Source organism: Ranitomeya variabilis, chromosome 5 (genome assembly GCF_051348905.1).
Source record: "Ranitomeya variabilis isolate aRanVar5 chromosome 5, aRanVar5.hap1, whole genome shotgun sequence".
Lineage (NCBI taxonomy): Eukaryota > Metazoa > Chordata > Amphibia > Anura > Dendrobatidae > Ranitomeya > Ranitomeya variabilis.
Genome location: NC_135236.1, coordinates 263,900,115 through 263,912,581, shown reverse-complemented (window position 1 = coordinate 263,912,581; position 12,467 = coordinate 263,900,115). Strand labels below are relative to the sequence as shown.

Sequence of the window (12,467 nt, the reverse complement as noted above, 5' to 3'; positions counted from 1 at the left end):
CCCGATGTCCCCTGGCGGCTTCCAGATCGCACGGATCTTCTCTCACAGGGCCCGATTTGCCACCAGAACTCCGGGGCCCTGTCTTTGACGGCGTGGCCGTTGAATCCTGGATTTTAGCCCAAGCCGGATTCTCTCCAAGGGTTTCTTCTACCATGATTCGTGTGAGGAAACCCGTATCCATGCGCATTTATCATCGCACCTGGTGCATTTTCTTCTCATGGTGCAATGCCCATGGACGTTCTCTGGTGTTTTCCATTCCATCCATTCTGGAGTTTCTCCAATCAGGTTTAGAGTCAGGCCTTGCCCTAAGCTCGCTCAAGGGACAAGTGTCCGCATTATCTGTTCTATTCCAACGAAAGATCGCTTCCAGACTGCCGGTTAAGACGTTCATCCAAGGAGTCTCCCGGGTGGTCCCTCCCTATAGAATGCCCCTGGCTTCATGGGATCTTAACTTGGTTCTCAGAGTTCTTCAGGAGGCCCCTTTCGAACCATTGCAGGACATCTCTCTCACCCTCCTTTCTTGGAAGGTGGTCTTTCTCGTGGCGATTACGTCAATCAGGAGAGTTTCTGAGTTGGCGGCCCTTTCCTGCCGACCCCTTTTCTGATTTTTCACCCAGACAAGGTGGTCTTGAGAACCTCTCCCTCCTTCCTACCTAAAGTAGTCTCCTCTTTTCATCTAAACGAGGAAATTGTCTTGCCGTCATTCTGTCCGGCTCCAACCCATCGTATCGAGAAAGCTCTCCATACTCTGGATGTGGTTAGAGCTCTTCGGCGGTACATATCTCGCACGGCCCCCTTCCGTAAGTCGGATGTCCTGTTTGTGCTTCCGGAAGGACATAGGAAAGGCCTACCCGCCTCAAGGGCCACTCTAGCCAAGTGGATTTGCTCCACTATTCAGGAATCCTACCGCGTCAGGAACACCTCTGTCCCAGCAGGGATTAAGGCGCATTCGACTGGGTCGGTCGGTGCTTCTTGGGCCATTCGGCACCAGGCTTCAGCACAACAGCTTTGTAAAGCTGCAACTTGGTCCAGTCTGCATACTTTTATGAAGCACTATCACGTTCATACTCAGGCTTCGACAGACGCTGCCCTTGGCAGGGTCATTCTGCAGACAGCGGTACCTCAGTAAGCCAGTGGTACATGGGGTTGTAGCAGTGCAATTGCTCCCCACCCAGGGACTGCTTTAGGACGTCCCATGGTCCTGTGTCCCCCAATGAGGCGTAGGAGAAAAGGAGATTTTTGTGTACTCACCGTAAAATCTTTTTCTCCGAGCCAATCATTGGGGGACACAGCACCCACCCTGTTAGCCTATTAGCTGTTTGTTGTTGTATTTTGTTCCTCAGTTTTGGACATAGTTTACTTGTCTTGGTTTTACTCCTACTGCTTTACTACCGAACTGAGTCGTTACTGGCCAGTCAAGGGGTGTATACTGCAGAGGAGGAGTTAACTCTTTGTGTTTACTTAGTGTCCTCCTAGTGGCAAGCAGCATAACACCCATGGTCCTGTGTCCCCCAATGATTGGCTCAGAGAAAAAGATTTTATGGTGAGTACACAAAAATCTCCTTTTCTGACAAAAATGTAGCAGTGTCTAAACGACACTGCTGGGCAAGACTCTAATACAGTACAGTAGACTAGGAGGCAGAAATAAAACAGGTTTTTATGCCAGAAAATAAGACTAATGGTTCTTGTAATCAAAATAGCAATAATAGGTACAAGGAGAGATAGCTGGAGCGTATTACACACGTTCAATACAAACAGTATAAACAATTTCTACAAATTACTCTCTTCTCACTTCCTACCTTGCTTCCGATAATCGGGCCTTGCTGCTACAGCGCCCTAGCTAAAGAACCCTGCTCTACACTCTTACCCAATTGAACACCGGTGTCACTCTCACAGTTCTGTAGCACATAAGGCTCATACTCACATGCGACAAACTCGGATGAGTCTCGCACGTCAATACCCGGCACTGCACCCGGCACTCAGAAGCGGAGCATGCGGCTGCAAGTATTGCTACGCGGCCACACGCTCCGATCCGAGTGCCGAATGCAGTGCCGGGTATTGATGTGCAAGACTCATCCGAGTTTCTTGCAAGTGAGAATGAGCCCTTAGAAGAAAGTCTGATAGATTCTGCTTGGTCCCAGTGTAGAGTAGCTAAGTTTGTTGTGTTGAGCTCTTCCTTCAGGTTAATGGGTCCATTTTCTTCAGGGTCTGGTAAAGTCTCGTTCCGACTTTCAATGCTGAGGGATTACTGGTACGACAGCATTGTTTTCTCTATCTTGGCTGTGCAATGCGATTCTTTCCTTCTCTATCTGTCATGGAGATCGCTCATATGATAACCAAGCACTATCTTATCTTTTGATGCCGATAGTTGATTTACCAGTCTCTCAGTGTTAGGACATACTTATTGTGCAGTCTCTCTCATTGAAGCACAAGTCTCTCTCTTCATTTCCTGAACAGACACTTCCTGCTTCTTGCTCAAACCAACACACAGCAAGCTGCAGGGGGGAAGGATTAGTCCAAGTGCAGACAAAAGAGAGGGGAGCATAGTCTCTCAAAGTCATAATGTAATTCAGCTCTTGGTCGGGGCTGACCCCCTACAAAAAATTCTATTGGTCTGTTGCATAACAACCTTGTTCTCTGGCAAAAAAAAATCCTTCTGCTTTATGCCATATAAACCTAGCTTTCTGTGGCAAAAATTCCTATCGCGCTTTGCCTAATAAACTTTATTCTCTGAGGCAAAAAATCCTATTGCTCAGTTGCATAAAAAGCTAGTACTCTGTGACATAAAAACATGGGGAGAGCAGCAAATAGGGGATGTGTTCGTGGTGCTCTGGTGCTGATGGTGTAGCTGCTGCAGGGAGAGGATATGGAGGACCTGCACCTGTTATAAGTCCAACTGCAACACCTTCCTCAGGTACACGCAGGTGACAAGGACGTTCTTCATTATTTAGTAGGCCCCAGTATCGCAGAATGAATGGGGAGACCAAAACATGTGGATGCCATGTTAGAATGGGTGGCTGGAAGTGCTTCCAGTTCCTTCACATTTCCATCCACACAGTCCACACCAGAAAGCGTTAAGTATCTTAGTCATCGTTCTTCCACCTCACCCCCTTGCAAATCATTCAAAGAGTCTGAGCCCCAAGTCATGCAGCAGTCTCTTCTGCTGTTTGATGAGTCTGCTGGCTGTGGTTCAGTGGCCCATTCCCCTGGCCCTTCCCCAGAAATGGAAGTTACTGACTGAACTGATGCCCAACCACTCATTCTGTCGGGAGGATGAGTAAATGGGAGGACCAGTGCACATGGTCAGCATACCCCCACAGCACATCTCTGGGGATGAGGAAACAGGTGCCAACTACTGCGTGCATGGGTCAGAACTGGGTAGAACATTCGGGGGATGATGAGGTCCTCAACCTCACATGGATCAAAGGGCCTCATAGTGATGTGTGTAGTTCAGAGGAAGAGGAGGTGATCATGCTTCCTTATCAGCACAGCAAAAGAAGGAGCAGGGTGGAAAAGAATAGCAGCTGGCCCATAGCCACAGCCATCCTCTGCTAAAAGGTTTTGGCTACCCCACTTTCAACTCATCCCCCACATGAATCTTGGCCTGGCTCAAGATAATACTTTGTTGTTAATTTAATTTCTGTTATTTTCATTAGTTCCCCTTAAAATTTTTAAAACATGCCAAAAAATTAAGATTAGCCAAAAAAAGTGTTGGATAAGTCTTGGACCTCAGTCTCTTGGTTCAAGATAATCATTTGGTTTTGTATTTTATTCTGTTATTTCCATTAGTTCACCTTAAAAAAATGTAAAAATGCTAAAAAAAGGATAAAAAATTAAATAAAAAAACAGTTTGCTACTTCCTGTACATGTACATCACCATGTCCACCTCAACTTTCACTTGGACCTTAGCCTCCTGGTTCAAGATGTTTGGGTTTTTTTTAAGTCCCCTATCCCCATTTGCAGAGTAGTGTGAGATCCTTCATTCATCCTCTCACAACAGAACCCCTTTAAGTAATTTCTAGTGATGAGCGAATATACTCGTTACTCGAGATTTCTCGAGCATGCTCAGGGTCCTCCGAGTATTTTTTAGTGCTTGGAGATTTAGTTTTGTTTTTCTTGCCGCAGCTGAATGATTTACATCTGTTAGCCAGCATAAGTACATGTGGGGATTCCCTAGCAACCAGGCAACCCCCACATGTACTTATGCTGGCTAACAGATGTAAATCATTCAGCTGCGGCAAGAAAAACTAAATCTCCGAGGACTAAAAAATACTCGGAGGACCTCGAGAAATCTCGAGTAACAAGTATATTTGCTCATCACTAGTAATTTCCTTATCCACATTTGTCTGCAGAGCAATTGTCCTGCTCTTACCTCCATTTTGCATCCTTTTGCAGCCACGTACCCCTTACTACCACCATTTCACAACACAAAATATCAGGCACCTATTGCTTCTTGGGGTGAAATCTGAATCAGCGTCTGTGGTAGTATTGTTCCCCATGCTCTGTGGCTGAATTTTTTTATAATTTTATGTGGGGGTTTGTAAGCTGCTTCTGTGGGGATACCTTCAGCCGTGCTCTGTGAGTGAAATTTTTAATTGAACAGTCTCTGTGGGGGTACTGTTAAAATTTTTATGTTATTCGTTTACCTCCTATTTTACCATGATTGCTGTGGTGAAACAACCCCTTTAAGTCATTTTCCTATTTACATTTGTTTATAGGGAAATTGTCCTGCTCTTACCCCCACTTTGCTTGTTTTTGCAGCCCCCTAGCCCTTACTACAACCATTTTATAGCCATTTTACTTGAAGTTCGGGTCTCCATTGACTTACGGTATATGGGATTCGGGATCAATTCAGATCAAGTTTGCGACCCGAACCAGACTTTAAAAAAAGTCTGCCCAAACCAGTCGAATACAGACATCTCTACCTCAGTCACCTATTGAATTACAAAGATTTTATATTGACAACCAGAAAAGTTTATTCTGTTCAGTAAAATACTGAAACACAGCCAGAACTTTAAGAATCAAAAGGATGTGAAATGGAAGCTTTGATGCCAGTGTGAACACCATGGTTCTAAAATAAAATAACATTTTAAAAAACTGTCTTATGTTTTTAAATCAAATAAATTCATGTTAGAATGGAAAAAAATACTTATAGTTTGCATTTTTGTTTACATTTTTCCACTGTTGCTTCTGAGCCTGTGCTACACAGAGACCTAAGAGCAGGAATCCCTTCTGTCTGTGTGTTGGGTATGGGAGTCAGTACAGCAGGTAAATCCTACCAAGTAGCTCAGAAACTTGGAAAATTAAGAGAGTATGCGCAAGGAGAATCTTAAAATATGACACAAGTAATATAATCTCCAGATATAGTTTGTTTTTTTTTCATGCACGCACACATGACAGTTTAATCTGGAAAGTCACCTGAAATGACAGGTATGCTCTAGTTATTTCCAAAAGTATATAAGCATGAGACATGACACATACCAGGTATCATGATTAAGGGTGCTCAGTCACCGGAAACGCGTTGATCTTGGTTTTAATGTGCTGATGTTTTGTCCTCACACGCTATTTTGAAGTGAAATAAAGCTACGGATCTTTCACTGCATCGTTGAGCTGGATTCTTTTCCTTCTAGTTATTTCCACCCTACATATCCATTAACTTATTTAAAGAGGTTCTCTATGAAATCTGTATATAAGCCCTAACCACTTTTAAAATTTGTTTGATTTGAAATTCCCTTACAGTTCTCCCTGTGCCGCTCATTTTACTTCCTGTGACATTTCGCTTGAGGGGAGTGTCAAAAGGGACGCCGCAGTAGGACGGCACTGAAGTCACTTCCTTGCAGCTTATACAGTCATGGCTGAAAGTGTTGGCACCTTTGAAATTGTTCCAGAAAATGACGTATTTCTCCCAGAAAATTATTGCAATTACACATGCTTTGTCAAACACATTTATTTCCTTCGTGTGTATTCGAACAACACAAAAAAATGTCCATTACTGTAGCACCCCTCCTAAAACAGGACTTCATCGGGGGACGATGCTGCAATCACTTACCCCAACTTCTGTCACTGCTGTCCCCTGTTGACATCAGGAATCAATCTCAGTGATAGAGGCAGAAAAGTGATCACACCACCACAGATTCTATCAATGTCGCCACACAGGTTCTGTCCCGGCCACATCTTTCAATGCAATGAAACAAAACATCAGGCAGCGATAGAAGCAGGAGAACTTCTGTCACTACCCTGAAATGAATAGTCATCAAAGGTCAGCGCTGCTGTCACTCACCCTGCTTTTATCATATCACCGCTTCCTGTTGACATCTCCTTTCAGTAAAAGAACCTATGAGGCGGTGATGCTGTCACTTACCCTGCTTCTATCACCGCCCTTCCCTTGATAAAGAGGTGTCCGGGACAGAACCTGTGCAGTGGCAGTGAAACAAGCTGCAGAGCTGTAGTCATTTCTCTCTGCCTCTGGACATCCTCAAGGGAAGTTCGGCGAAAGAAGCTGTAATAATTGACAACAACACCGCCCAATGATGGCATCCTGTTTTAGTAATGATAGAAGCTGTGGGGAAGTGATTGCATAGACATCCTCCTGTGGTGTGCCATTTAGATATTTACACAGGACATTTTATGTATCGGACAATTCCTTTAAGTTCATGCTTATTCCTGTAATTCATGTTCCTCATTGTAAGAATAGTTTAACTGGTTGTAAAATTCTATTTTATGCATCCATGAAAGGCTTTATGGCACCATAATCACTTTTTGATTCAGAGGTTACTGAACCATAAAAGCAGTGGGCTAAATACCAGCATTGTTTTACTAGCTCATAGATTGCATTTTGGTGTTGTATTCGTCTTGCTAAAATTGGAAATTGATCTAAAAGAGAGACATTAAATGCTTTCTCTGAAAGAGGTTTTCCACTACTAATTTCACCCCTTTCATGTCCTAACACTATCTAACAATCAATAGTCTAATATACTTCTATTACCTACGCTGCTCCTGTAATCTCATCGCTAAGTGGGTCATCTAGTCTTCTGTTGAGATTCTGGTCCTGCTACTTCCAGTGTGGAAACTGGAATCAGACATGCTGACAAGCATACATTATTGGTGAGGGCAGAACTACCTCTGTGAGTGACAGAAGTCTGAGCACACATGTTCATATCAGACTTCACTCTCCTCTGCCTGTATCCTGCTGATGCTTTGGAGTGCCGTGCCTTCAGTAGACAAGCACTGTGATGTGCTGGTTGTTATTAGAAAGCATATCACAGGGCATGTCAGCTTAAGGTACCACACTCCAAAGTCTTAGCAGGATCCAAGCAGAGTGAAGCCTGAACTGAGCTTGGTCATGCGTGGTGCAGACTGACTCTGCTGATGCTTTGAAATGCCATCACTTCAACTGCAAAGCCCTGTGATAATCTTTCTCAGCAGCACATTGCAGTGCTTGTCTGCTGAAGCCACTGCACTTCAAAGCATCGGCAGGGTGCAGGCAGAGGAGGAGAGTGAAGTCTGATCTGAGCATGCTTGTTCACATTACTGTCACTCACAAGGTAGTCCCACCACCACCAATGATGTGCACATCTCAGTACGTCTGATTCCAGTTTCCAGACCAGAAGTAGTAAAGCCAGAATCACAACAGAGGACTATATCACTCACATAAATAGAGATGAGCTTACAAGAGCAGAGCAGGTAATAGGAGTATATTAGAAAATTGATTGAAAGAGTTACAACATATGAGGGGGTGAAATTGGTATTGGAAAACCTCATGCATTTCAGTGGAGCCATGCATAGTGTCATACAAATATACAGTAGTATACAGAATACACAGGGTTTACATAAAAAGATACAACAATATGGAACTATACATCCTAGAAAACAGTTCCATATTGTGCACCGTACTGTTAGATGAAATGACCATAGGAAGCTTTAGGTTCTCACAGAAGGGAGGTTTTAGCTGTGGATTCCACTTGCCTATTTTAGAGCAGGTGGGAAAAAAATCTCAGACTGATGATAAGGCTGTGTGCACACGTTCAGGAGTTTTCGCTTTTTTTTCACTATAAAAACGCGATAAAAACGCTTATAAAATGCATACATATGCATCCCATTATTTATAATGCATTCCGCAATTTTTGTGCATATGTTGCATTTTTTTCCGCAGCATGTTCATTAATTTTGCGGATTTCCCACTATATTATTGGATTGGGAACCTCCGGAAAAAACTCAAAAAATCCGCAAAAAAAAAACCACACAAAAAAACGTGAGAAAAACGCATGTGGATTTCTTACAGAAAATATCCAGTTTTGTTCAGGAAATTTCTGCAAGGAATCCTGATGTGTGCACATAGCCTAGAGGGAAATCTTTATCAACCACTACTCTCTTGAACAAGATCTTGCTTTTCCTAAGTATATCAAAAGTGCAAAACCAGTTTTAATAGAAATTTATTTGCAATTCCAACTCTACAAATTGTTGACACGGCCCATACTGTTTCCATTCATTAAAATAGGACTTATCTTTATTGTTGGTAGCAGTACTTGAATATTATTAGCTTTAACCATTGGTGTTCTCATCTGTTCTCAGTGGTGAACTAAAGACATTTCTCCCAGCCGTGGCTGATTTCTTGGTCTTGTCCAAAATTCGCAAGATGTTGGGCTTTTCCCACTGCCAAAAACACTTCTCAGGTGCAGCTCCAATCTCTGCAGAAACACTGGAATTCTTCCTGGGACTCAATATTACTTTATATGAAGCATATGGCATGAGTGAGACCTCAGGGCCCCATGTTATGTCTGGCCCTCACAACCATCGCTTTCAGTGGTAAGAATGCTTTATTTTTTTTTTTTAGCCTCTAGGGATCATTTAGACGAACCTACATTAGGTCAGTGTGCTGCCCATGTGCTGATTGGAGAGCACACTGATCCAATAACTGGTGGGAAAGTACACAGGAATGATTTTTCATAATTTTTCATACGAACCAATAGTCCATGTATAAAAAATGACAGCATGCACAAGTCTGGTCTGTTTTATGGCCCTGACTCCTGCATATGTACACTATCTGGATGAGCACACAGAGCTAGTCACATCAGCCATCTGTAGCTGTGATGGGACCAAGATATAGTGTTCAGGTCACATGAACCCTGGACTTAGACCTCTAAATGTATTGTTAGTTAAACATTCCTTTTCTTACAGTATTTTCCATGTAATAATTAGTGCTGCCGAGCAATTGCTTATGACAAATGTAGTTAATCTTTAATAGACTTATCCATCTTTGTCCAGAGCTGCTCCCTTACCCCATCGGAACTAAGTGGTGTTTGCAATATAACTTATCAGAGGAATTTGCTTCTTTCTCCACCAGGACTGATCTTTCATTTTCAATTTTCTCAATTCACAGGCAAAATTTGTCTTCAGTGAAGACATTTTTCCAATTACTGGTATAAGAGATGGCTGTGGGGATATTATACTGTGTGAGCGGCTGTGGGGACACCATACTTGTTTTGGGATCATTATACTATGTGATGGGCTGCAGGAACATCATACTGTATGTGGGACATCATATTGTGTGAGGGGCTGTGAGCATATCATACTTGTGTGTGGGGCCATGGGAAAAAAACATGAGTGTGGGGATACCATACGGTGTGAGGTGCTTTGAGGACATTATACTTGTGTGTGAGGATACCATACTATGTGAGATGTAGTGAGGATATAATACTTGTGTGTGGGGATACCATACTATGTGAGATGTAGTGAGGATATAATACTTGTGTGTGGGGATACCATACTATGTGAGATGTATTGAGGATATCATACTTGTGTGTGGGGATACCATACTATGTGAGAGGTAGTGAGGATATCATACTTGTGTGTGGGGATACCATACTATGTGAGATGTAGTGAGGATATAATACTTGTGTGTGGGGATACCATACTATGTGAGATGTAGTGAGGATATCATACTTGTGTGTGGGGATACCACACTATGTGAGATGTAGTGAGGATATAATACTTGTGTGTAGGGATACCATACTATGTGAGAGGTAGTGAGGATATAATACTTGTGTGTGGGGATACCATACTATGTGAGAGGTAGTGAGGATACCATACTATGTGAGATGTAGTGAGGATATAATACTTGTGTGTGGGGATACCATACTATGTGAGCGGTAGTGAGGATATCATACTTGTGTGTGGGGATACCATACTATGTGAGTGGTAGTGAGGATATAATACTTGTGTGTGGGGATACCATACTACACTGTGTTCCAAATTATTATGCACAAAGAGTTTAGGAGTGATAAGGTTAGAATTTTTTTGTTTGTCATTTAAACTCATTGATGGTGATGTGTGCCAGGGCTCTTTATATCACTGAAAGCAATTGCAGGTACCTGTGCAAATTAGTTTGGCAGGTGTGTCCAAATAAAGGCAAGACTACTTAAGAAGGCTGTTCCACATTATTAAGCAGCCTACATTTTTTGCCAAAATGGGAAAGAAAAAGGATGTGTCGGCTGCTGAGAAGCAACAAATTGTGGAGTATTTAGGTCATACCTCCCAACCGTCCCGATTTCAGCGTGACAGTCCCGCTTTGGCACCGGGGTCCCGCTGTCCCGCTTCGGGCATTTAAAATCCCGAATTTGCGGCCGCCGGTGAAACCCCGCCCACTTCCGGGACGTAGAGAGAGCCCGATTAGGTTTGTGGCTGTTTTTTTTTTCTTATACATGCTGGGTCTCCTCCCGACCGATCCCGCCCCCCCCCCGCCCCCTGTGTGTGCGGCGCTGCCACGCTGAGGAAGAGAGCCAGCAGCGATCAAGATGAGAGGTCAGCGACTCACTACCTGAGGTGTGTGCACAGAGCTCTGGCGTCTCCTGCTCTTAGCTGCTATCCCGGCAGAGAAGGAGAGACGGGGGAGGTGCCGGGACAGTGCAGAGCTGTGAGCAGCCGGAGAAACTGAAGAGCTGCACATGGACAGATCAGCCGCCCCTGCACCACAGAGGAGATTGTGTGTGTGTGTGATGTGTGTGTGTGTGTGAGATGTGTGATGCTGCATTTGTGTGTGTGTCATGTGTGTATGAGGTATCTGGTGTGTGTGATGGCTGGGTGTGTGTGATGGCTGGGTGTGTGTGTGTGATGGCTGGGTGTGTGTGTGTGATGGCTGAGTGTGTGTGTGTGATGGCTGGGTGTGTGTGTGTGTGTGTGTGATGGCTGGGTGTGTGTGATGGCTGGGTGTGTGTGATGGCTGCATGTGTGTGATGGCTGCGTGTGTGTGTGTGTGATGGCTGCGTGTGTGTGTGATGGCTGCGTGTGTGTGTGTGATGGCTGCGTGTGTGTGTGTGATGGCTGCGTGTGTGTGTGATGACTGCGTGTGTGTGTGATGGCTGTGTGTGTGTGTGTGTGATGGCTGCATGTGTGATGCATTTGTGTCAAAGCTGCATGTGTTTGTGAGCTGCGTTTGTGATGCTGCGTGTGTATGTGTGATACTGTGTGTGTGTGATGCTGCATGTGTGTGAGCTGCGTGCCTGTATGTCATTATACAGTATGGAGAACTGTGGCCATAATACAGTATGGAGCATCATGTGGGGTCATTATACAGTATGGAGCATCATGTGCAGTCATTATACAGTATGGAGCATCATGTGCGGTCATTATACAATATGGAGCATCATGTGCAGCCAGTATACAGTATGGAGCATCATGTGTGGTCATTATACAATATGGAGCATCATGTGCAGTCATTATACAGTAAGGAGCATCATGTGCAGCCAGTATACAGTATGGAGCATCATGTGCGGTCATTATACAATATGGAGCATCATGTGTGGCCATTATACAGTATGGAGCATCATGTGTGTTCATTATACAGTATGGAGCATCATGTGCAGCCAGTATACAGTATGGAGCATCATGTGCGGTCATTATACAATATGGAGCATCATGTGCAGTCATTATACAGTATGGAGCATCATGTGCAGCCAGTATACAGTATGGAGCATCATGTGCGGTCATTATACAGTATGGAGCATCATGTGCGGTCATTATACAGTATGGAGCATCATGTGCGGCCAGTATACAGTATGGAGCATCATGTGCGGTCATTATACAGTATGGAGCATCATGTGCGGTCATTATACAATATGGAGCATCATGTGTGGCCATTATACAGTATGGAGCATCATGTGTGTTCATTATACAGTATGGAGCATCATATGCAGCCAGTATACAGTATGGAGCATCATGTGCGGTCATTATACAATATGGAGCATCATGTGCAGCCAGTATACAGTATGGAGCATCATGTGCGGTCATTATACAATATGGGGCATCATGTGCGGTCATTATACAGTATGGAGCATCATGTGCGGTCATTATACAGTATGGAGCATCATGTGCGTTCATTATACAGTATGGAGCATCATGTGCGGCCATTATACAGTATGCATGCGGTCATTATACAGTATGGAGCATCATGTGCGGCCATTATACAGTAT

General features: G+C 43.8%; 1 protein-coding gene across 2 annotated transcripts in view; it reads left to right on the top strand.

The window, feature by feature from the left end:
* ACSBG1 (acyl-CoA synthetase bubblegum family member 1) overlaps positions 1-12,467 on the top strand; it is a 110,841-nt gene that overhangs the window by 69,682 nt on the left and 28,692 nt on the right. For both annotated transcript variants that reach the window (XM_077264209.1, XM_077264211.1), the window contains exon 11: positions 8,572-8,805. In XM_077264209.1, coding sequence (XP_077120324.1) covers positions 8,572-8,805 — 234 coding nt within the window. The remainder of the gene's footprint in view (positions 1-8,571; positions 8,806-12,467) is intronic.